The 26,697-nt window shown below is 41.4% G+C and overlaps 1 protein-coding gene across 1 annotated transcript in view; it reads right to left on the bottom strand.

Moving 5' to 3' along the window:
- The window catches only part of NPSR1 (neuropeptide S receptor 1), a 154,176-nt gene that overhangs the window by 15,895 nt on the left and 111,584 nt on the right, over positions 1-26,697 (bottom strand). The window contains 3 exon segments of the mRNA XM_032876278.1: positions 3,717-3,793; positions 15,273-15,474; positions 25,921-26,014. Coding sequence (XP_032732169.1) covers positions 3,717-3,793; positions 15,273-15,474; positions 25,921-26,014 — 373 coding nt within the window.

The raw sequence follows: 26,697 nt of genomic DNA on the forward strand, positions 1-26,697 counted from the left end.
ATATACCCTTCACCAACCACATGGGATTCCATGCTTCTACCTGGCCTGCCTGCAGCTTCCCATGCCAACAGCCACCAGCCAGGGCACATCTGAATTCTTCCCTTTTTCCACTATAAAGCCTTTCCACTCCTTTGCTTGCTTTTGAGTCTCTGCCAAAACAGAAGGCATGGTGCCTGACTCCCTTGCAATGCCTCTTTTGTGAGCTCTGGATAAACAACGTTTGTCTGTTCTCATTTGGTTGGACTTCAATTATTTCTTCAGGGTCTTTTTTTTCTCCCCTGATTCTGCCTCTGTATGGACTATGGGTTTGTGTTCTCCCCGAATGCATATGCTGAAGCCCTAATCCCCAATGTGATGGTCTTTAGAGATGGGACCTGTGGGAGGTGATCAGAGTTAGATGAGGTCATGGGCATGGAGCCCTCATGATGGGATTAGTGCCCTTATAAGAAGAGACATCAGAGCCTGTGCTCTTTCTCTCTCAATCTCCCCTCACCCCTATATGAAGACACAACAAGAGGGAAGGGGCAGCCACCTACAAGCCAAGAACAGCACTCTCACCAGGAATAGAATCAACCAGCACCTTGATGTTAGACTTCCCAGCCTCTAGAACTGCGATAAAATAAATTTCTGTTGTTGAAGCCACTCAGTCTATGGCACTTTGTTATGTCAGCATGAACAGACGAAGACGCCCCCTTTTTACGTTTTTCCCCTTCACACCCAATGCTCTGGACCTTCCCAAACCCGCTGGTCCAACCACACTTGATCTGTCCACCATCAAATCAGGGTCATGTAGTCTAAGTAACAGTTTAATCAGTATATGCTTGTATAGTGCACATTACTCAATCCAGGTTACAAATGCACTGCTCCTAGGCTCTCCTAGAGACAGTACCTTAGTGAAAAAGGACTGATTCCATTGGTTTGAATTTCAGGCATCACAGAAAGCTCAGAAGGGAGATATCTGTGGGCAGGCAGAGGCATTTTTTGTTATCTGTTATATCAACCTCTGGGAACTTCCTTATTGCTTGTAGCTTCTAGATCCTACCTATGTATCAGGACACATCTTATCTTGGTCATTATCCATTCCCTGAGAATATAGGTTTTGAATGTTTAGGGATTTATCAGTTTAAGATATATCTCTATATCTATCTATCTATTCATCTATCTATCCAGCGTGCTATCTTCTGTATATGCACATGCATATTCTAATACTTATCATATATTCATATATTTATAAAAGTGATATCATTCAACTTTCTCCTTCTTAGTCTAATACATAATAAACATCTTTTTATTGCAATGAGTATACTACATAATACTTTTTACAGCTGTCGCATTTCCTTGTCTATATAATTAAACTCGATCCCTCATTACAGGTACAGGCAGAACTTTTCCCATTTTTTCCTGATTATAAACAATGATTCTTATGTTTTCTTTCCTTTCTCTCTCTTTCATTTAAATCATTAAAAAAAGTTTATTTCCTTGTGGCACATGAGGTAGGACTATAGCTCTATTTATTTCCAAATACACTGTCTCAACGACACTAATTACTGAATGATCTCTACTACGCTATCAATTCGAAATACTTTATCCTCCCCTAAATTCCCAAGGTTTCCTTTAGAGTTTCTGTTCTATTCTCCTCTTCTTGTAATTCTTTGATAGAGATACCCTATTTCAACAATTATAGTATTTAATGTATCTATTTCATGCCTGATAGAGGAAGGATGTCTTCCTCCATTTTTTTTTTTCAGACAAATATGCTGACTTTTAGCCAGAGCCACTGACGATGAATAAAATGAATGCATTTGTGTTCATTCTTTCTGCTTGCTCTTGTTCTTCTAGAAAAAACCAGGGTGCAAGACTAGACTGGAGAGAGGGAGTCTGTGTGGAGGACCTGCATGGAGACCAGAAAGGGTCACAAGTTGAATGATAGGTGTTTCATGGGTGGCACATTTCCAAGCAGCCTGCACACACCTCGGGGTTGCTCTTGTCAATCATGGTGGGAGTCAGCAGCCTCTAACTGTGCCTCCCGCTGGAGGAGAGGTTGCCAAACCTGGGTGCACACTAAAATCATCCAAAGAAGGGCGCCTGGGTGGCTCAGTGGGTTAAAGCCTCTGCCTTTGGCTCAGGTCATGATCTCAGGGTCCTGGGATCGAGCCCCGCATCAGGCTCTCTGCTCAGCAGGGAGCCTGCTTCCCTCTCTCTCTCTCTCTGCCTGCCTGCATCTCTGCCTACTTGTGATCTCTGTCTGTCAAATAAATAAATAAAATCTTAAAAAAAAAAATCATCCAAAGAGCTTTTCCAAAGTAACGATGCCAGACCTCACTCCAAGCAGAGTGAATCAGAACCTCTCAGGCAGCGGTCTCCTGGCATTTGGTGCATTTGAGAATCTCCCCAGGCAGTGCTCTGGGGCAGCCAGAGCTGAGACCCCACATGGGGGCCTAGAGGCTTCCTCTAGTCTGAAAGCGTGCTATGGATTCATTTGGCGTCCCCAGGCCTGGTACTGCTGCTGACATGTGGCGGACACAGCAGAACTGAACTGAATTCAGATAAGAACACCCAGCCTTACACGTCTCTCCCAATTTACCTAGAGAAGGGACACAGATGATTAGTGCCCGCTTGGGAATCCTTAAGACTTTCCCTCCATCACACTGGGAGAAGTAGCTTTGAGAGGGAGGAAAATGAGCAAGGTCTTGATCCGGTAAAGGTGTTTGCTCACAGTTTGAAAAGAGGAGGGTGTCAAGACCATTTAGGCTTTCTCCTTATTTTAACCTCGTGAAGGCCAGAGAGGTTAAATGACTTTGCAAGGTGGCCCAGCTCTCGGTGGCACACCTGGAACAGAAACCAGCCCTTTTGTACTCCGGGCATCCGCATTATAGCCTGCTGTCCTCCTGTGAGGACATGCGGGTATGTGTGTATATGTGTATATGTGTATGCATAAGTGTGTAAGTGTGCATGTGAGAGACTGTGAAAGGGTGCATTTGTGCATGTGGATACCAGGAACAGGAGGAGGTGGGGAGTCTGAGCAGATAACTAGTGGCATTTAATAAATAGAAAGCCAGGAGTCTTCAGCCCTCTGTTTCCGGCATGTGGGTCACTGTGTTCTCTCCGGGTTGGTCTCCAGCAGGTGCGGCAGCATTGGACTGGGTGGCAGGGTAAGCCTCCAGGTCCCAGCGCCCGCAGTGTGGGAGGGGCTCTGCACTAAAGTTTACTGATGCAGAATTTGGGGAAGGGCTATAGTGGGTGTTCTTGTGCTCATTCTGGGGTGAGATGGTGTGTTGGGAAAGCATTGACCATGCTTTGCCTGGCTTAGGGTCCAGGATTGTTCTGTGGATGGACAGCCATTTTCTCCATCTGTAAATTCAAGTCAAGTAGATATGTCTATGCCCATGCATCACTGAATGTGTGCTCCTTGGACAGACCTCTGTATACCCCAGTGTCCTCCATGGTGTTCTCTTTGCCAGGCCTAAGAAACCAGGGTGACCTTTGGATCCTGGCACCCAAAGTCTCCTCTTCCTTCTTGAGTCTTCAGGGAGGCCACATGGAGGGGACAGCCCCTACCAGGAGAGGCTTTGTTGGGTCTGATCAGCTGGTTGGGTCCTGATGGAAGAGTGCAGGCTGGCTGAATTCAGGCAAAGCCTGAGCTCTTATTTGCTAGACAAAAACCACTGAAGAAGGAAAATTATTTAAGAGCCAGGTAATGCCAGTTAGACACTTACCTGCGCAGTTGGAGATCACTGTCTCATGGACTTTGTTTTTCATCCAAATGGTTCGGATCACAATGGCATAGATGACACTGTGGAAAGGACCAGAGGTAATATTAACATGGCTGGTGGGTTCCTACTGTCAGGACACAGAAAGACCACTCCAGTTCTCTGAGTGTGAGGTAAGGAGGGAGGTTGTTCTAAACCATGCCTGGTTCCTATCCTGGCTGATTATAGAATCCCTGCATGTCACAGCTACCACTTTTTTTTTTTTTTTAACTGAAGAGGGTAGAACATGGTGAAGTGAAATGGTTTCTCCAAGATAACTCAGATGGTTAGAGGTAGAGCTGAGATTAGAATCCAAACTCAGGGTTTGGGATCAGAAAGATTTGTATTTGTATCTAGCTCTACTAATTGCTGCTTGTATAACCTTGACCTTAGACTCTCTTTAATGTGGCCCCATGACTCCTGCCTCTGGTATGCATGCCTTTGTGAGATCCCCTTCCTTTAACTGTGGGAACTGTGACTTGCTTCTAATCCATGCATTGGGCTGAAGGTGATAAATGTCTGGGATCATGTAAGATTTATGCTTGTCTTGCTAGTGCCTCTCTCTGTTGCTGCCATGAGTCCTACAGCCCCAGAAAATTAATTCTGCCAAGAACCCACGGGAGCCTGAAAGAAGACCCTTCCCCGTCGAGCCTCTGGTGATAGCCCAGCCCTGGCAGACACCTTGATGGTTGCCTTGCTTCAGCGGAGGTGAGCCATGCCCCATTAAGCCATGTCTGACTCCTGACACACAACACTGGAGATAATAAACATATGTTGTTTTAAGTCATGGCTTCAGGATAATTTGTTACCCAGCAATAGATAAGCAATCTACTGACTGATACAGGTTGAATGTTTGCTGTGTCTCCACCCCTAAGTTTACATGTTGAAATGTTAATGACCATGGTGATAGTAGTAGGAGGTGGAACCTATGGGTGATTAGGTCGTGATACAGCCCTGATGAATGGGGTTAGTGCTCTTATAAAAGACACCCCACAGAGCTCCCTAGCCTCCTCTACCATGTGAGGACCCAGGAGAAGTCTGATGCTCAGAAGAGAGCTGTCACCAGACTCTGACCATGCAGGCGCCCTGTTCTTGGACTTCCAGCCTCTAGCACTGCAAAAACTGAAGTTCTGTTGTTTACAAACCACCCAATCTGTAATATTTTGTTACAGAAGCCTGAACAGACTAAGGCACTGGGACTCTGTTGACACTAAAATGGAGTTAATAACACAAACACTTTTTTGGGGACGGATCGAATGTGACAACATTGAAAATGCCAAGCACAGCACTTGGAAATTAGCAGAGACTCAATAAATGTCGTTTTCTTTCCCCTCTTTCTTCCCCATTTTTCACATACGATCACACCTACTGTAGCATGAAATAATTTATGCCTAACAGGAAAACAAAGTATTAATGACTCAAAAGCATCAGGAAATTTTGTATCTTTTGTTCCCTTTGATCAGTTGTTTGATGCTTCCAATATGTTAAGAACCTCAACTAAAAACTTTGGGACAAAGCATTGCTTTACTTTAGAATGGCACACATTTCTCTCCTGAGATTTACTGGTTAAAATAAAATCAGAACTCTGGTCTGCAGTGGCTGACAAGGTGCTATTGTTTTTAATGATCTTTAGAATATAACTTAATTAACGACTGTGTTAAAAGCCTTCTGCTCCTTTTTGTTTCTCCCATTCTTGCTTAGTGAACCCCTCTGAGTGCTCCAGGTGTGCCTGGAGCCTTTTTGGAACATCTCCAGTCCTTCTCATATACCTGCCCAGGGATTTTTCTGGAATTTGCGTGTCTACATTATAGAAGAAATGAGGAAAAATTACTTGTGAGTCTATTCTTTACCTTAAGTTGGACATTTGTTATAGCAGAGAAACTTTTTCCCCACGTAAATGAAATACAAGGAGAGGTTACAACCACCACGGAACATTAATTATGTATTACAGTTGCAACCCCAGCGCTAAATCGATCAACAATTCAAATATTTATTGGCCATGAGCCATATACACAATGGAAAATTGAGGAAGGTCTTATGTGTTAGGGGTTTGGGCCTAAGTCATCTCTGCCTCATCTCCTAAGGACCCTTTAGGCAAGTGGAAAGCAACTCCTAATTAGTAGGGTGTCCCTTTATGACCCAAATCCGGCCATTGCTCAAAGCAGAGAGGTTATGCATCAGAGAAATCTCTGAATTATATTCGTCTCCTTCTTCTTCGTTGTTCCTTTCATCAGCAAGTTCTGTGGTCTGTCCCTTCAAAATGTCTCCATGTCTCCATGATTTGTTCCTTCTTCTCCATTCGTGCTCCTCAGCATCAGTCTAGATCCTTACAACCTCTTTTTTTTTCCCAAATATTTTTACGTTTTATTTTTATTGTGGTAAAGTAAACATAACAAAATTTACCATTTTAACCACTTTTAACTGCATGGTTTGGCAGCATGAAGTACATTCACACTGTTGTATAACAGTCCCCACTATCCATTTCCAGAATTTTTCATCTTCCCCAACTGAAGCTCTGTACCCATTAAAAGTATTCAGGAAGGCTTCATGAACGCTCATGGCATCTTCATACGGGGACAGACTAATTTCTGTATCATTCCAATTTCAGTATGTGCGCTCCTGAAACAAGCACCCCTTATGACCTCTTGCCTGATTATTGTGATCTTCTAACGCCTCTGCGCAGCTACCATCTTGAATGCCCGCGCCGCCCTGAAGGTGGCGCTCTAGGACCCAGAGTCATTCTCTCGTTTAAAACTGCCCCACCTACAAGATGACATCCAGGCTCTTAAACAGGGCATCCAAAGCCTCCCGCAATCTCCCTCTGTCTTCCTCACCTTTACCATCATCATCCTTCTTCCCTCCACCCCACTGTCTCTCAATGACCTTTCTCCATATCAGCAACAGGAGTGCCCAGCAGGAGTGAGCTGACAAAACTGACCCCAACTCCATGCTTCATATGCAGTTGACTTTGGGTAAATCTGAGTTCCAGTGCCTTCTCTCTGTGTTTGCTTTGCTTTCTTGCTGAAATGCATTTTTAAGCCCATTCTCCATATATCACTTAGCTATGAAACCTTTCTGAGCTGTCCCTGTTCCTCAATGATAACTGGCTCTCTTCCTTAGGGCCTCCATGCTGATCTACCATGGTTTACGTAGAGTCTTGTCTATGATGGTCATGTCCTAAAGATCAGCAGATCTATCCATAGCCCATTCTCCGAAACAGAGCTCAAAACAGATTCTCAAAACCAGAAACATCTCTACTGTTTTGGTTTAACTTCTTACATGTCTTCAATCTATTTCCACTCTCCCAACAAGTGCAGGTTTCTTCAAGTTTCTGACAAATCTGGATACTGAAACATCATCCAGATTGAAGAAAGTATCCCTTATCTGTAACTGGCTGCCTGAGTTCTTGATTTTATGGGACACTTTGTAGACACAGACCCATTTTCTCTCATTTCCTTTGTAGAGGCAGCTCGTGATGGGGGTTGCATGACAGCCCAAGCCAGAGAAAGACCTTGTAGGACTGCCTTAGGAGGATGCTTGAACCTGGTTCCTTAGTCCTGATTCTGGATTATGTGTAAGAAGCATCTAGAGAAGAGAACAAAACCTTTGCCCTTCCTGTGAGACACAACAGACAGTATTCCCCTCAGACTGTAAATGCCCCACCCCTGCAGGATTCAGCACAAGTCTGGGGACTTCATGGGTTACAGTCTTGGAGCCGTAGACATTCAGAGCCAGAGGGGACCTAAGGCTCCATCTCTGCTTCCCATTTGGAGTCCAAGGATTGTGTCCAGTTATGCCCTGAAGGTCTCCTTAGAGGTCAAGCATAGGGAAGACAAGTAGGGGGAGTTGGTGTTTCACTGAACAAGACCCTTTTTTCTCTTCTCCTAGCAGGGGCATTAAGGGTACTTGCTAGTAAAAAATGTCTCTCTCATTAATTAATTCATTTCATTTTAGGTACTTGAGGACTCATTTGTTCCAGGCACCTGTTGAGTTATTGTGGATACTGTGGTAGAAAATACAGAGTCCTAGCCCTCGCAGAGCTCACGTTACAATGTGGCAATACAAAACACATTTGTGGCAATAGGCAATAATAAAATGAGGACACAGTAATATATGCTTATAAAGAGGCAAAAACGCTATGAAGATAAAATGTAGGGTGAAACAGGAGTATATATTAGGGACCCTGACTTGTTCTGGGGGTCAGACTTCAGTTTTGAGAGATTCAGTGATTTGTCTGAGTTCGCACAGCTAGAGGATGGGTCCTCTGACTTCAAGGGCTGTTAACCAACTTGTTAACAACCTTGTGTTTTTTTTTTTTTAATATTTAATTTATTTATTTGACAGACAGAGAGGCAGGCAGGAGGGGGGGGTGGAGCAGGCTCCCCGCTGAGCAGCTCAATCCCAGGACCCTGAGATCATGAACTGAGACAAAGGCAGAGGCTTTAACCCACTGAGCCACCCAGGCGCCCCTGTTAACAACCTTGTTTAGGAGGGTGCACAAGTTCCTCTGGGGGCTGTGTTGGGTTACATATGATATATATGGTTCTAGTTATTTTCTGAATGCTTTCTTTGATTCCTAGACCAGGTTAGCAGCCCTGCTGTGGATATACCCTAGGGCTCTCTATTTACTCTACTACCACTCATCACAGTGTTGTAACTCCTTCCTTAATTGGCTGTCTTCTCTGTTATACAGGAATATTCTTAAATTCAGACAGCATGTGTGTCTAGTCATTTCTGTATCCCCCTTACCAGGTCCAGGGTCTCCCAGAAGGTGGGTGCCCTACAGGTATTTCTAGAAATAATGAATATATGGCAAAAGGCAAAATGTCAGGGACTCAACAGTATCTCTGTATGTAGTTGGGTTTTGGGAGACATGAAGGCAAAACTAACTTGTAAAAACAGCTTGATACTTAAGAAACTAAAAAAATACATGAGAGTTCTGATATATACAGTCCATTGGCACCATGTTTAATGGGCTCCCAGACAGAGAAAGTCAAAGGGATGCCTTGGCTAACTCACTTGGTACCACTGAAATAACTGAGATTTCCTAATGGTCCTAGAAGAGTTCATTCTGATGACTTCGGTAGTTCAGATGAATTTACTGATGTCTGGAAACAGCAAGTTTGGACTGTTGGGTATCAGTTAGGATACTTTTTATAGCAACTTACAGAAAACTCCCGACTCAAATTGTTCTAAACAATTGGAATATTTCTTATCTCCCATAGTTGCAACTTCAAAGGGCCAAAGATGAGCTTCAGAAATCTGCCTTTTCTTTTTTCTTTTCAGTGCAGGTGTCTCCCTGAGTCAACTGCAGCAGTTCCAGCTGTCAATCCTGGACACCTGTATCCAGAAGCAGTATCCAGAAGATGATGTCCTCTCCTGGATTTGTTTCCTAAGAATGGGGAAATCTTTTCCAAAAACTCTTCAGAAGACATTCCCTCACATCTCATTGGCTTGAATTGGTCACGTGGCCATTCCCAAACCATTCACATACTGAGGGCAAGGGCTGCCATGAGTGCCTTATTGTGGAATGGATACTGGAAATCCAATTACAAATGTCTACCCTAACCTAGCAAATTAGTGAGAATGGCTTTTCAAAAGGTAACTCTTGCCACCCTTCAGGCAACACCATATGGTATGTCACTTCCTTTAATACTATGATGGGTCATTCTCCTTGACCTTGGACCTCATGCCCAGGGACAGTGCTGGCCAGACTCGTGGGGCCTTTCACGGGTCATGGCCTTAAACTCTACTGGGCTATACCAACCTTAGCAGACCCATGGTCTGATCTCCATTCTCCAAGCAAAATAAATGGATTTTTTTTTCCCCATGTAACACGAATCAACGCTCCATGACAAATGCGCTTTTTTCCCACTTATTCCTTTGCAATTGTTGGCCATGGATCTTTTATGCCTCTTTCTTTATGTCACAGAGATAAAAATGATAGAAGAATGAGAAATCAATTAAGTTACAAGAAAATAACCACTGCTAAAGTAAAGCAATTACACCAGGGCTAATAACCTACCCAGCAACAGTTAGACAGTTATGTCAAGTAAATTTTGAAATAATGGGAGTTGTGTTGACCCAGAAAAACAATGTATTACCTTTATTGTCAGTCACTATGGTTTCAAGTGCTGGGAGCCTGATTTAATTAATGACAGAAGAGCTAAGTCTTTATTCATACACAGCTCTCATGAGAGTTTGCCCCAGATAATGCAACTCTTCCTTCCTCTCTCCTTCCCTCCCTTTCTTTCATCCTCTCTCCCTTTTTCCCTTTCTCGCTTCCTTCTTCCCTTTCATATATATGGAGGATCTACCATCTGCCAGAAACTGACCTAGGTACTAAATAGCTAGAAATTTCCATCTCAGGTGTGTGCGTATCAGAGTGTCATGGTACCTCTGTCCTGGGATTGGTTCCCGTTATCGGTCAGGCCTGCATTGTACATTTACTCCCACATTTATAGAGTGAGCATTAGGTACTGGATTTGGAATCCAGAAATTAAGAGACAAAGTTCTGAACTCAAGAGATACATCCGCACAAGCCAGCAGGGGTGACACTACCACAAAGTCTTCATGGCGGCAGGGACGAGCGGAGTTTGGAGGTTATGGGTGAACACCCAAGGCACTACTTGGCCTGGGACCTGCAGTGGCCACTCTGCGTGGAGTTGGTATGTGGAATAAGATGTGAGGAATGTGACCTGGGTTTCCAGAAACAGAGCCGCAAGGCAGGGTGGGTGTGGAGGAGTGTTCAGGCGTAAGGAACGATGTGCATAATGGTAGAGGGGTGAAGAGTGAGGGGCGTCCCTGTTTGTTATGGCTGCAGTAGTGGGTGAAGGAGAGAGCATCAGTAGCTCCCTGAAAAGAGCCAGGGACCTTTGAGAAAGAGAAAACATCTGTCTTATCAGACATTAAATGTATATAAAGCTACAATAATTAAAACAATATGGTATTGGTGGCAGAAAAGCCCCCAGCTTAGTTACTTGTGCATCCTCTGCTTTCTTCATGATGGCAATACCTATTAACTGAAAATAAAACTGTATTCAAAATGAAGAAGCGAGTGACAAACTAGGGGCATGTTTGTAACATGTAAAAAAAGAAAAAAGCGATTGTCTAAAGACTACCACTCAAGAGAGAGAAAAGAGAAAATAAAAGTGCAATGAAGAGACTGACAAGTTCAGAAACAATGAGAGTGTTTAAAATATAAATATACATATGATAGAATTGCCACTGCATACTATGTCGAAAAGATAGGTTATTCAGTATTCAGTAAATGGTGTTGGGACAAAGGACCTGGCCTTAAAAAAGCAAATTAAAGTTAAATCTCTAATTCATATATAACATCAAAAGGAAATGGTACTGGGGACTTGGCAAATCAAATCAAATTTTTTTTAAAGATTTATTTATTTGAGAGGGAGCAAGAGAGAGCATGAATGAGTGGAGTAGAGGGAGAGGGAAAGAGAATCCCAAGCAACACTGAGTGCAGAGCCATTGTGGGACTCGATCCCAGGACCCTGAGATCATGACCTGAGCCAGACCAAGAGTGGGACGCTTACCAACTGGGCCACCCACTGCCCCAAATCAAATTTTTTTAAAGTAAAATTTTTAGGGGCGTGGAGTCTGCTTGGGATTTTCTCTCCCTCTCCCTTTACTCCTCCTGCTCATGCTCTCCTTCTAAAATAAATAAGTCTTTTTTTTAAAGTGACATTTTTAATGTATTGTCAACACTGAAATTATTTTCTAGTAACTAAAATAATAAATCATTGGGGCACCTGGGTGGCTCAGTGGGTTAAAGACTCTGCCTTCGGCTCAGGTCATGATCCCAGGGTCCTGGGATTGAGCCCCGTGTCGGGCTCTCTGCTCATCAGGGAGCCTGCTTCCTCCTCCTCTCTCTCTCTGCCTGCCTCTCTGCCTACCTGTGATCTCTATCTGTCAAATAAATAAAATCTTTAAAAAAATAAAATAATAAATCATTAAAAAGTTAAATCAACGGGGCACCTGGGTGGCTCAGTGGGTTAAAGCCTCTGCCTTTGGCTCAGGTCATGATCCCAGGGTCCTGGGATAGAGCCCCGCATTGGGCTCTCTGCTCAGCAGGGAGTCTGCTTTCTCCTCTCTCTCTCTGCCTGCCTCTGGGCCTACTTGTGATCTCTGTCTGTCAAATAAATAAAAATAAAAATCTTTAAAAAAAAAGTTAAATCAAAGTAGAAATAAGCATGTGCAAGGGACAATTTCCTAAGAAAGAAATGGGAGGCAATATGTAAAGAAAAACATGAGTTGGTGTGAATACATTTCAACATGAAAGGTCTGTGTATAACAGAGAAGCCTTATACATTTCCTTCATATTTCCACATGCATTTGTATAAAGTTTTGCATAACGCTTTCCTATGGTTCTTTTGACTTCTTAAAGAATTTGACTTTTTCATTTCTAATTTTTGATATTCATGCTGTCTCCCCTTTTTACATTTATGCCAGTCTTATTAACTGAAAGCAAAAAAAAAAAAAAAGAAAGAAAGCAAAATAAAGCCATATTCAAAACAAAAAGGCAAGTGATGAACTAGGGGATTGCCTCAACATATAAAAACAGGAAAAGTTTATTATATATAGAGTATCTTTAAAAATAAAGAAGAGAGAAAATAAAATTGAGAAAAATGGGTAAAAGAATATGAATATGCAATTTATCTAAAAAACTAAAATGATAATGTACATTTAAAAGTTTTTCAACCTTATCTGTAATAAAAATTTAAAACAACTTTATATGTACTTTTTGCTTATCAATTTGGTAAGGATATACATATGTATGTGTGTGTATATATATATACATATATATATGTATATATGTAAGTATATGTATATATATATATATACGTAGGTGTGTATCCTGCCTGAAGGAAAACGAAGCATTAGGCATGGTTAAGAAAGTGAATAGACACCTAATTTGAGTTGTTTCCTTTGCCTACTTAAGCTTGGAATTAAGAGTTTAACTTTACCCAAAAGAACTGTAAGCAACAGGATCGAGCTCAAGGGTCCAAAATGTGGTTAAGAAAGAAAAAAAAAAAAGATGAACTTTAACTCTGAGAGATATAAAATTGTAGCAAGTTATCCCAGGAGCTAGCTGGAAAACAAATTCTTCACAAGATTCCATGTGGGCCTGGTCTTGGGTCAAGAAGGAGGAGGAGCTGAGAGGGCTGGAGGGTGCCATATTCCCCAGACAGAAGCTCTTTCTTCTGCAAGAGGAGCCTGACCACAGAGGACTAAAGGTCATGACTGAGCAGATAGGAAACGCTTCAGGGAAGCTCGAGGTTGCGGAAGGTCACTCTGAATCTTCGTCATTCTACCACAGCTAGGAGCAAGGAGCACAGGGCAGGATTTAAGGAGGCTGTGCTTTGTTGAAAGCTGAGTGCAACTTGCTTTTGAAATCATCCCTTTCATCGTCGTATTGTACTTGGCTTTTTCTAAGGGCACTACAAGAACACACAAGTCAGGCTGTAGGCAGGTCTGAGAGGTCCTGATGGGAAGGAGCAGCTTGAATTGATGGGGAAAGATTATGGATAGGGAAAGAGCCACGTGACAGATCTGGCCAGACAGCGCATTGGGAACCCTGGGGTGGACACACTGTATCCACCCGCCTGAGCAGGTGTTTGGACTGATTTCATGAGCTGATGGGAAATCAATCAGGAGAGAACAAGGACAAACACTGTACTGAAATCGATGCGTCAGTTGCCTGTGACGGGCAGCAGGAGGTGCTTCCCCCCAGATGCTTACCCCTGCGATGAGCCACCTTCCTCCTCCACGTGCCACTTTCAACGATGCTATGACTTAACTTTGACTGCTTGTCTAAATAACCTTCATCTTTCCTCCAAGATTCCTCCCAAATTCAAATCAGTGGAGAGGAAGCAGTACATGGAAATCATGTAGGTGTCAGTTTGTCAAGTCAGCAGAGATGACTGACAATCTCCAGTCTCAGCAAGGTTGCTGCACTGGCTATGGGATCCCTCCCCTGCCCAGCTCAACCTCTGATGGAGAGCAAGTCATTTTGTTCTTTTTAGCCTTAGGCCGACTTTTGTGAAAAATTCAGGGGCTGGCCTATGTGATGGATCACATTCTTCCAGCTATGGTATTTTATGCAACTAAAGATGAACAAAGAGCAAGAAGGCAGGAGTCCCATAATATCAGAAAAAACTCGAAACATATTTCATACACTTAACACTTCATCAAAGAAATGCATATGAAAACAATGATATTTTTTTGAAACCTCTATGTTGGATGAAGATTTCATAAACGATAGCATCTTCCATTGGGTCAGGGGAAGAAAACTCAGAGCTCTTTTTTTTTTTTTTTTTTTTTTGCTGTTGGCAGGAATACACCTTTTCTGTAGGGCAATTTATGAATACGCATTGAAAGTTTTAAAATGAGCATCATCTTTGATCTAGCAATTCCAGTAGAATGAGTTCTGAAGGAATAATCAGAGACTCATGAATGAATTTAAGTACAAAGATTTTTATCACAGCAGTATTTATATGATCTGAAACCAAAGGCTAGTTCCTTCATTCAGGACAAGTTATGGGGTACACCGTGGCCAGCTTGGTGTAGGATCAGCCTGGCCAAGCAAACCCTCAACATGCCAGTATCTCCCTCAATCCCCGACCTCACCCAGGCAGAGTCATGCTGTCAGAGGTGATCCTGCCGCATGACAAGCAACACCCTGACTCTCCAGGAAGTTGTGGTCTTCTCTGCTGAAAGACCATCTGTGGCCATCATTGTCTGTGGGACAGAGGGAGCATCCTATGGCTTGGTTGTTAAGGCCCTTTATAATTGAATCTCACCCCACCAGAAGGAGCTTTTTGCCAACTTCTTCCCTCTCCCACTGACATGCCTGCCTGTCCTTTCCCTGTCATCACACTTAACTCGGACCCCCAGTTACCAGGAAACCTGCTTCCCTCCCACCTTTCCCTTCTCCTATCTGAATTCTTCTCTCCTTCAATAGTCTATTCCAAGAAGTATTCCTTGCCAGTTTTTTTTTTTTTTGCTCAGTTTTGCTTAAGGTTTACCTATCTTTTCAATGACAATGTAAGATCTCTGAAATTGGTACTGTGCCTTATATTTGAAAGACTACATGAAATAAGAGAAAGAATAGGGTATAAACTCAGAAAAACCTCTTTAAATCCTGTGTGATGTTGGGCAGGTTACTTAACCTCTCTGAACCTGAGTTTTACCATACATAAAATGGGGACTAAATGTAATTATTTCATTGAGTTGGGATCTATGTTAGCTATGGGATGGAATCCCATATGGGGTAACTGTTAGCTATGTCTGTTCCATAACACATACTCAGAAAATATGTTCTCCCCTCCTTACACTACTTTGGAGAAGTTGGGCTTAACACATATTAAGTTTAGATGAAATCTTGTAGTCTGGCCACTTCCCTCAAGGACACTAGGACCAATGACGGGCCTTGTCGGGGAGAGAAAAGCAGGAGTTGGTGAACCAGGAAAGCCTCCATGGGGGTCTGGCCTGCAGGTCTCTTACCTGATAATTGCCAGGGGGATGAAGTAAACCAGGAAGGCCATGATGGTCATGTACGGGGTCCAGTAGGAGTCATCTGGCCATAGTGCCCAGCACTGCACTTCGCCATTAGAGAGTTTCCTTTTCCCAAATATGATCAGGGTGGGAATGGAGAAAAGGAAAGAAAGGCTCCAGGCAATCACGATGAGGATCTTGGCTTGCTTTTCTGCTCAAAGGAAAGAAGTTGGATGGTTTCTCCATGTAGATATCAAAGACATCCAAGATGGGGACAGTATGAGAGACTGAGAACAGTGATCACATCTTTGGTGGGTGAGGGGCATGGCCATGTGGTCAGACAGAGAGGGAACAGGGTAGAAGGTAATCTAGTTTAATAGCACGAGCATCAAAGGAATAGATCAGTGCATGGGAAATAATGGAAGGGTTGGAAGTGGTCCAGGGAAGTAGGAAAATGTCTATACAACCTTTAGGACTTGAAGGGCTCAGAAGGCAAGCTGAGAAGCATCCACTTTGGAGATGTTAGGAGAACCAGGGATCTCACGAGGCAGGAGGTAGAGGGAAACTACTGTGATGTGGTTGAGGATATAAGGGAGTTGTTTCCCAAAGGAACAGAAAAGCTTTGGCTGGAAGAGGAGCAGCGGGAATTTGCTGAGGAAACAAACACAGAGCTGTCTGGCCTTCAACGAGCAAGGGAGGATTTTTCCTCTTGACCACAGGGATGTGATGCCAGCCAGGTTTCTACAGATCTTGGCAGCATTCATAACCGCGCCTGCATGGTATCCTTCTTTCACTGGTAACAATTCACATTATGTCTCCTTCTGTAGGTCCTAGAGCCTGAACTTTTAAGGGTGATCTGCAAGTCCTGGGCCCCATTCAGATTCCACTGGATGGGTTAACAATGCATTCACTTTTGAGAGGGATGGGCATGGAAAGAATCAGAATAAAAGATTATGAAATTGTGCTTTAGCATTAATCCTACCAAGATACAAAAAAATGTTTCCCCAAAGTGCACTCAGGGCAGATGCTTGGAATGACTTCTCTCATACTGGTGCTGGGCTGTCCTGGGAAACCCCCAGTCTCAGGTGCATCCATGGAACATTTTTCCATTTCTTTGTGTCTTCCTCAATTTCTTTCATGAGTACTTTATAGTTTTCTGAGTACAGATTCTTTGCCTCTTTGGTTAGGTTTATTCCTAGGTATCTTATGGTTTTGGGTGCAATTGTAAATGGGATTGACTCTTTAATTTCTCTTTCTTCTGTCTCGTTGTTGGTGTATAGAAATGCAGCTGATTTCTGTGCATTGATTTTATAACCTGACACTTTACTGAATTCCTGTTTGAGTTCTAGGAGATTTGGAGTGGAGTCTTTTGGGTTTTCCACATAAAGTATCATATCATCTGCAAAGAGTGATAGTTTGACTTCTTCTTTGCTGATTTGGATGCCTTTAATTTCTTTTTGTTGTCTGATTGCTGAGGCTAGGACTTCTAGTGCTATGTTGAATAGCAGTGGTAATAATGGACATCCCTGCCGTGTTCCTGACCTTAGTGGAAAAGCTCTCAGTTTTTTCTCCATTGAGAATGATATTCACTGTGGGTTTTTCATAGATGGTTTTAATGATATTGAGGTGTGTACCCTCTATCCCTACATTGTGAAGAGTTTTGATCAAAAAAGGATGCTGTACTTTGTCAAATGCTTTTTCAGCATCTATTGAGAGTATCATATGGTTCTTGTTCTTTCTTTTATTAATGTGTTGTATCACATTGATTGATTTGAAGATATTGAACCAACCTTGCAGCCCTGGAATAAATCCCACTTGGTCGTGGTGAATAATCCTTTTAATGTACTGTTGAATCCTATTGGCTAGTATTTTGGTGAGAATTTTTGCATCCGTGTTCATCAAGGATATTGGTCTGTAGTTCTCTTTTTTGATGGGATCCTTGTCTGGTTTTGGGATCAAGGTGATGCTGGCCTCATAAAATGAGTTTGGAAGTTTTCCTTCCATTTCTATTTTTTGGAACAGTTTCAGGAGAATAGGAATTAGTTCTTCTTTAAATGTTTGGTAGAATTCCCCTGGGAAGCCGTCTGGCCCTGGGCTTTTGTTTGTTTGGAGATTTTTGATGACTGTTTCAATCTCCTTACTGGTTATGGGTCTGTTCAGGCTTTCTATTTCTTCCTGGTTCAGTTGTGGTAGTTTATATGTCTCTGGGAATGCATCCATTTCTTCCAGATTGTCAAATTTATTGGTATATAGTTGCTCATAATATGTTCTTATAATTGTATTTCTTTGGTGTTGCTTGTGATCTCTCCTCTTTCATTCATGGTTTCATTTATTTGGTCCTTTCTCTTTTCTTTTTGATAAGCCTGGCCAAGGGTTTATCAATCTTATTAATTCTTTCAAGGAACTAGCTCCTAGTTTTGTTGATTTGTTCTACTGTTCTTTTGGTTTCTATTTCATTGATTTCTGCTCTGATCTTTCTTATTTCTCTTCTCCTGCTGGGTTTAAGCTTCCTTTACTGTTCTTTCTCCAGCTCTTTTAGGTATAGGGTTAAGTTGTGTACTTGAGACCTTTCTTGTTCCTTGAGAAAGGCTTGTATTGCTATATATTTTCCTCTCAGGACTGCCTTTGCTGTGTCCCACAGATTTTGAACTGTTACATTTTCATTATCATTTATTTCCATGATTTTTTTCAATTCTTCTTTAATTTCCTGACTGACCCATTCATTCTTTAGTAGGATGCTCTTTAGCCTCCATGTATTTGGGTTCTTTCCAACTTTCCTCTTGTGATTGAGTTCTAGCTTCAGAGCATTGTGTTCTGAAAATATGCAGGGAATGATCCCAATCTTTTGGTACTGGTTGAGACCTGATTTGTGACCCAGGATGTGATCTATTCTGGAGAATGTTCCATGTGCACTAGAGAAGAATGTGTATTCTGTGGCTTTGGGATGGAATGTTCTGAATATATCTGTGATGTCCATCTGGTCCAGTGTGTCATTTAAGGCCTTTATTTCCTTGTTGATCTTTTGCTTGGATGATCTGTCCATTTCATTGAGGGGGGTGTTAAAGTCCCCTACTATTATTGTATTGTTGTTGATGTGTTTCTTTGATTTTGTTATTAATTGGTTTAATAGTTGGCTGCTCCCACGTTAGGGGCATAGATATTTACAATTGTTAGATCTTCTTGTTGGACAGATCCTTTGAGTATGATATAGTGTCCTTCCTCATCTCTTATTATAGTCTTTGGCTTAAAATCTAATTGATCTGATATAAGGATTGCCACTCCTACTTTCTTCTGATGTCCATTAGCATGGTAAATTGTTTTCCACCCCCTCACTTTAAATCTGGAGGTGTCTTTGGGTCTAAAGTGAGTTTCTTGTAGACAGCATATAGATGGGTTTTGTTTTTTTATCCATTCTGATACCCTGTGTCTTTTGATTGGGGCATTTAGCCCATTTACATTCAGGGTAAGTATTAAAAGATATGAATTTAGTGCCATTGTATTGCCTATAAGGTGACTTACTGTATGTTGTCTCTGTTCCTTTCCGGTCTACTACTTTCAGGCTGTCTCTTTACTTAGAGGACCCCTTTCAATATTTCCTGTAGGGCTGGTTTGGTGTTTACAAATTCTTTCAGTTTTTGTTTGTCCTGGAAGCTTTTAATATCTCCTTCTATTTTCAATGATAACCTAGCTGGATATAGTATTCTCGGCTGCATGTTTTTCTCATTTAGTGCTCTGAATAGATCATGACAGTTCTTTCTGGCCTGCCAGGTCTCTGTGGATAAGTCTGCTGCCAATCTAACATTTTTACGACTGTATGTTACAGACTTCTTGTCCCAGGCTGCTTTCAGGATTTTCTCTTTGTCACTAAGACTTGTAAGTTTCACTGTTAGATGACGGGTGTGGACCTATTTTTATTGATTTTGAGGGGGGTTCTCTGTGCGTCCTGGATTTTGATGTTTGTTCCCTTCACCATATTAGGGAAATTCTCTACAATAATTCTCTCCAATATACCTTTTGCCCTCCTCTCTCTTTCTTCTCCTTCTGGAATCCCAATTATTCTAATACTGTTTCATCTTATGGTATCATTTATCTCTCAAATTCTCCCCTCGTGATCCAGTAGTTGTTTGTCTCTCTTTTGCCCAGCTTCTTTATTCTCCATCATTTCATCTTCTATATCACTAATTCTCTCCTCTGCCTCATTTATCCTAGCAGTAAGAGCCTCCATTTTTGATTGCACCTCATTAATAGTTTTTTTCAATTTCAGCTTGGTTAAGATTTTAGTTCTTTTATTTCTCCAGAAAGGGCTTTTATTTCTCCCTACAGGGTTTCTCTAATATCTTCCATGCCTTTTTCAAGCCCAGCTAGCACCTTGAGAATTGTCATTCTGAACTCTAGATCTGACATATTACCAATGTCCATAGGTCCCTAGCCTTTGGTACTGCCTCTTGTTCTTTATTTTTTTTTTTGGTGGTGAGTTTTTCCACCTTGTCATTTTATCCAGATGAGAATATATGAACGGAGAATAAAATACTAAAAGGGTGGCAAAGACCCCAGAAAAATGTACACTAAACAAATCAGAAGAGACCCCAAATTGGGGGGAGAAGAAAGGGAGTAAAAAGAAGTTTAAAAAAATTTTTTAAAAATTAAAAAAAAAAATATATATATATATTAGACTGGTGAATAGAACAGAGCCACCCACTTGATTTGAGGTGTATTTTGTAAAAAATTTCCCAAAATTTTTTAAAGAAAGAAAAACTTATACAAAAATAAGGGTAAACATGAGGAAGGGATGGGATATGACTAAGGATGAAAATTTTTAAAAAATTCTAAAAAAAGGAATTGATAAGTTGGTTGGAAAAAGAAAGAAAAGAAAGTGGAGAGAATTTGCTCAGGGTGGAGAATAGAACAAAGCCCTGTGCTAGATTTAGGACATATTTTGATCTATTAGAAGAAATTGTATCTCAAAAATTTTTTAGGAGGAAAAAACCCTGTATGTATACAAAAAATAAAGTCAGATACAATGAAGGATAAATATGAGTATAATAATGAAGGTTTTAAAAGATATTTTTAGAAAGGTATTATTAAGTAAACTAGTTAAAAAATGTTAAAAGAGGAAATAGGAAAAATTAAAAAATTAGAATAAGAAAAAATAAAATTAAAAAAAATTTAATTAACTTTGCAAGACTAAAGAATCATGGGGAGATAGACATGAATTTCATGCTTTGCTTTCCCCTCCTCTGAATTCCGCTGTTCCCTTTGATCAGTGAGCTTGGTCTTGGCTGGATGTTCTTGCTGATCTTCTGGGGGAGAGGCCTGTTGTAGTGGTTCTCAAATGTCTTTGCCCGAGGTGGAATTGCATCGCCCTTGCCAGGGACCAGGCTAAATAATCTGCTTGGGTTCATTCTCGGGAGTTTTTGTTCCCTGAATGCTTTCTGTAGAGCTTTGAAGGACGGGAATGAAAATGGCGGCCTCCCAGTCTCCCGTACGGAAGAGCCCAGAGCTCCGGGTCCCACACCTCAGTGCACCCTTGGAGAAAAGCGGTCAATCACTACTGTCTCCCTGGTCTCCGGCCATGTTCGGAGCTCACCCGGCCTATTACTGAGTATTTCTGTCTCTGACACACAGCCCCATTTGGAGTCTCCAAACCCAGCAGATTCGTGCCTCCAGGGAAGGAAGGTGAATCTGCCTAGATCTGCCACTTGTGGTGTCCCTGCTCAAATAGCAGTGGCCTGACTATGCCACAGATCACAGTTTAGGGTAATCCCGAGCTGAGAACGCACTCTTTGGCTCCGTCTCTGTAGTTGGCTTCCCCGCTCTGATACCTGCGAGCTCTGCTACACTCAGACACCCCTGAACCTTCTGTGACCCCGCAGGACCTGAGACCACACTGTCCCAGCGAGGGCTCCACCCCTGCTTAGCCTCTGGAGAATTGTCCCTCAGTGGAGCAGACTTTTAAAAGTTTGAATTTTGTGCTCTGTTGTTTGACTGCTTTCCGGGAGCCTGCCCCTCGCCCCACGGTCTATCATCCCTTTGCTTTGGATTCACTTCTCCGCATGTCCTACCTTTCAGAAAGTGGTCGATTTCCTGTTTTTAGAATTGCTGCTCTTCTTCTCTTTGATCTCCTGTTGGGTTTGTTCAAATGGTTTGATAACTATCTAGCTGAACTCCTGCAACCTGATGTCATCTCAGTCTGCTACTCCTCTGCCATCTTGACTCCCTTCCCCCTAATTCTGTAATTTTGTCTTAGTCCTCTCTTTCATGCATCCCATAGACCTTCTTTGTTTTTAATAATAAAAGCTACCCATGATAATTACAGAAATACCAGCAAGGAAATATCAACAAAAAGAAGGCAAAAAAAGTCCCTGGTGGAAAGTACCGGAAATAGCCAGCCCAAATTTTGAAAATGGGTTCATATGTAATATGTAGATTACACATATAAAAATGTGAACATAATGTACATGCTGGTTTTCAACCTGACTTTTTTCTCAGAAAAAAATTTTTATGACCATATCTTCATGTCAAGAAAGTTTTTGTCAAAAATTTTTATGACGTCTTTTCATGTCTGCATCTATACAAATGGCATTCCGACTTCTTCAGGCAATAAAAGCCTTTCATCAAATATAATTTTATCTCAAGCCCAGTGCAGGATGCCTGGGTGGCTCAGGGTGAGGCTGTGTGACAGCCAGAAGCTTCCAGACCTGTTCTGGAGCAGGTCTACAAAATGAGTCCTCCAGGGCCAGTGTGTGAAGTGTAATTTGAAAAGCACCGATATAAATTTTTTTCCCATCACTATACTAAACTCCAATTTTATTGATAACCTATTATTATTTAAATTGTTTCCAATTATTTTATTGCAAACAATTTATGTGTATTCTCTTTATGGTGCTGTTGCCTTAGGATGAACTCTGAGAAACAGATTTTGGCAAATATTATTCAATTTCTTCTAAAAGTATCCACAACTTATGGCTCCCATCGGAAGTGTACAGACATCCCTATTTCTTTATACTCTCCCAACACTGAGAGGTTCTTCCTCTTACTCTTGTTATCTCATTGATAAGATTTCATATCCAAGTGTCTAATCTTGCAGTTCTTCAGTTAGTGGTCAAAAGGAACATTTCTATATATCGTCCATTTTTTTTGTTTCTTAATAATTTGTTCATGTCCTTTATCTGCTTTTTCAATTGGTATGTTCTTATTTCTTTGCCAGAGTTCTTTAGAAGGATATTATCCCTTTGCCTGTTGTATACAAATATTTTCTATTTGTCATTCTGCTTAGGTATGCATACAATGTTTATTATTTGTATGAAGAGTTTTAAAGTTTTGATATAGTTTAAACTACATTTATTCCCCTTATTGTTTCTGCTTTTGGTGTTATTCCCAGAAAGATCTTTCCCTCACCAAAAATAAAAAGTTTTACCCGTACCCTTTCAAGTTTAAAATTTTTACTTTTTCCATCCAACTGGCATTTACTTTGTAATTCACTGTGACAGATGGCAGTCTAATATTTTTTAAATAGCTAGACAACTATACTAATGCCGTATACAGACTAACTCATTCTTTTCTAACGTACATAAGGCATATTCCATATGCCTTATGTACGTTATTCTGATTTCAGTATCATATTTCTTAAATTATCAAAGTTTTATATAATGCTTTACTATCTTGAACTATGTATTTCTCTTCATTATGAATAGATGATTTCCTAATTGTTCTTATATTTATTTAACCTAAAGAGGCTTAAAATGTCAGTTTCTCTGGAGTTCCTGGCTGAGGAAACCACCACTTTAGTAAAAAGCAGTGAACAAGACCAGTAAGAACAAGGGGAAGGCCTCCCCTTCCCCTCTTCTTCCATTGGTTTAGTCGCCATCACCTGGTGTCTGCTCAGCCGTGAGGGACACCCTGTGGCTTCTGCCTGCTCAGTTCTGGGTAAGAAGCTGTGCTGCCCAGTGGGGAATCTCTTTCAGCTGCCCCCTCTTTGTTCAATCACATGAACCCTTAGCCCAGCCCCTCAATGCTGCCCTTAAATTCTGAGGAGCTATAACACCAAGTAATACCAAGTGAGCCCAACAGGGTTCCCTGTTCTCACCTACCACATCACCCCAAAACTCCTACATCGCCATGCAGTCTTTCTGGGCAGGTGTGGCATCCATTTTTCATCAGCTCCCTGTGTGCTGGGAATTCCATGAGGTTCTGTTATTTGAAGCCTTCTTTCCTTGGCTCCCTCCCAGCTGTACATCCCCTTTATTTCTATTTCCTCTGTGACTTCAGTGGGATTGGCCAGAGAGGAAGGGAAAATGGGTAATGTCTATTTCTAAGTTTTCATCTTTACCCAAAGCTATTGATGATGATTATTTTCCAAGAGCCCTCCACCAAACCTCTATTAATTTTGTAGTAAGGAAATAAATTGCTTTACATCTTTAAAAGAACACTATAATATTCATTGCTGCTTCTTCTGTAATTTAGGACACTGTTCATAATATTGCAGTGTCTCCTAGAACTAGTCGTATTTGCCATGAGCTAAAGAGTTGATTTTTTTTTTTTTAAACCCGATGAGTATTGTGAGATGAGTAATGTTTCCCTTCTGGCTATGGATTCCCTAAGCCTCCACCTCCAGCAAATGTCTCAGGACACCCCTCATATTTCCTTATACTTAATTTCCCTAATACTCATATTTTTGTACCTTGAAATACCCTGGTGTATGTGTTTTTTGTATGCCCCCACTCAATCCTTCCTGGGGCTTGCTGGGCATAAATAAATAGGTGAATGAATAAGTATATCAAACCTTCGTTTAGATCATGAAGTGTCTCTCCCATTTCCCTTCATCCCACTCCCTGCTTCCTCCTTTATCACAATCACTGAGGCAATGAAAGTGCCCAGAAAGCTTGGTGCTGGTCACATACTTTACACATACACACACACACACACACACACACACACACACAACCAACCTTAAGAAAAGCCTACAAAAAACAGGTGTAAATTCTATTTTTAAACTAGTTTTAATTGTGCACAACACATCAGTCGACCTTCTTTTACATAAGTCCCTGTGGTCCCTATGGATAGTTGAAATCCCATTGCCAGGAGTGAGGACTAGTTGGTGTGTGCCCTTGCAAGCATTTGTTTATTACTTTTTCTTTTTTTACTGTCTGTGGCTATCCCACTTCCTCATTGAGAAGCAGGATATGCGGTAGTCAAAATACCTGAATTACACCCAAGCCATCTTGGGTTCAAGTCTTGCCCTGCACCTACCAGCTGTGTGATTTGGGCAAGTTACTTTAACTCTCTAAATTATAATTGTCCAAACTGTAGGATTCAGATAATAATGGGACCTATCACATAGAGACATTGTAAGAATTAAAGAACTTATATAATCATGAATGCAGCTGGTATGCAATCAATAAATCTAAGCTACTGAAACATCTACATTCCTCCACTGAAGGAATTCCTGCTGTTCTAAGCAAAGCTACAATAAACAACACATGTACATACAGGCATGCATGTGAGTGTTTGTCCAGAGAAGATACCGAGAAGTAGAACTTCAAGGTCAAAGGGCTGCACATTTTGTTTTAACTAGATGTTCTTAACTTATCATTCAAAGGATCTGTGCCAGTATTCTCTGAAATATTCAATAGTATCTGATGACATTAATTCTACTTATTGTAAAGTTCTGCTTGTTCTGCTAATTTTACTTTCTTAGTTGTAAATGCCTCAGAATGGTATTCTGAACTATTATCTATTTTCCACAGTTTGGTTTTTGTCTCATTTTGTATGATATTTGATTGTACCTCATCTCTGTAGTCAAGATTTCATATTAGTTCTTCATTTTATAAGTTTTTACAGGCTTCCTGGGAGAGTGTGGCACAGGTCATTCAACATTGGGTTCTTACTTGCTTTCAGGGGTCCTGGAGGAAATTGGGCTCTGCCCATGGGCAGAGTAATGGACAATTAGTCTTGCGACTAGGTACCAACCATCCCTCCAAGGAGTCATCTATTCCTAGGACCCCACCCTGTCTCTTCAAATCCAGCATCTCCATTACTAGGAGGAAGAGCCCCCTATCTCTGTTGCCCCACTGGGAAGGGGGACGACAGAGGGAAAGTAAACATGCAGTGATGAACCCTCCTCCTTGTTCTCCAGAAATCACCCTACTGGTTTCCTTGAATCCTTCTTGCTTTGGCCCTTACACGATCTATTTAGGAAGCACTCTTAACACTTCACCCATATTACTGTAGTGTTGTCTGTGGGTATTGTGAGTTGTGTGGTTTAAACCTTCCCTCTGACCCATCTGTTTTCTTCTTCTGGGGCTTCCGCACTATCACTGGATCAAGGAGAATTTTACTAGTTTCCAGTAATAGTGTCAATTAAAAACATCTTTCCAATTATCTCAATGGTTTGGAAGTATGGAAGACAAAGTGCTTGTTGTTGGTACTATCTACATAGTAGATACATAGTATCCAAATAGTATCCACTTTTCCTAGGCATTCTGCTTCTAATTCTACATCTTTTTGGACCATCAGACCCATGAAGTGGAAAGAAAGTAGAAAAGAAGAGAGTGGGAATAAGAAAACCATTATTTAGGAGGATAATATTAGTGGAAACAATCCTACCCTCACCCAAGGATGATTTCTTACAGGATAGACCTTGGTTAAGCCAACTTACCTCCTTGCAGGAACTTCATGGGGTAGACGATGGCATGGTATCTGTCTATGCTGAGGGACACCAGCACATAGGTAGAAGCATAGAGCAGCACAACCTGAAGACAGAAACAAGAGGAGGTATGTGACTTCACAAAAGTGAGAGAATGCATATCATAGAGGAGTATTTTGTGCTATTTAGAAACCTGTGCACTGAACCTAAGGAGGGATGAAGTTTGGGCTAGGGAGAGATATGACTGACTCCCTATGTCTAGAAGTAGATTGCTGTTTTGGAATTGGACTTGTCATTGCTAATGGTGACCAGTGAGAATGCTTCTAAGCTCACCCTTCTTCATTCATTCACTTGACTTCTTGGAGACACCACATCTCAGGATCAGTCTTTCTTGACATTTGTATGGTACATTTGTTTGTAGTTGACTTATAAAGCTAAACTAATTTTCTCTGCCATACTTGACACTCCAGAATAGTTAGAAAGAAACATTCATTTGGGTTTTATCAGTGTGAGTTGTTGAGAGACAATGGATGGGACCTGGTTTCTGGGAGCCCACGTGCTGTTTAGAATCATTTATCATCATCTGTGTTGACAGTCTCAGAACTTACTTCCTTCTCCACTTCTTTAGCAGAGCTGTTCATTAGGGTCAGTCCTTGGGTCCCCTCTTCCTCCTTCCCACCCCATCTCTTACCAACTTTGCTCAGGCCCTTTAATTATCCTAAGTACAGATATATATATATATATATATATATCTCACTATATATATATGTATATATAGATACGTATCTA

Source organism: Lontra canadensis, unplaced genomic scaffold (assembly GCF_010015895.1).
Source record: "Lontra canadensis isolate GAN:19392208 unplaced genomic scaffold, GSC_riverotter_1.0 scaffold2, whole genome shotgun sequence".
NCBI classification, from domain to species: domain Eukaryota; kingdom Metazoa; phylum Chordata; class Mammalia; order Carnivora; family Mustelidae; genus Lontra; species Lontra canadensis.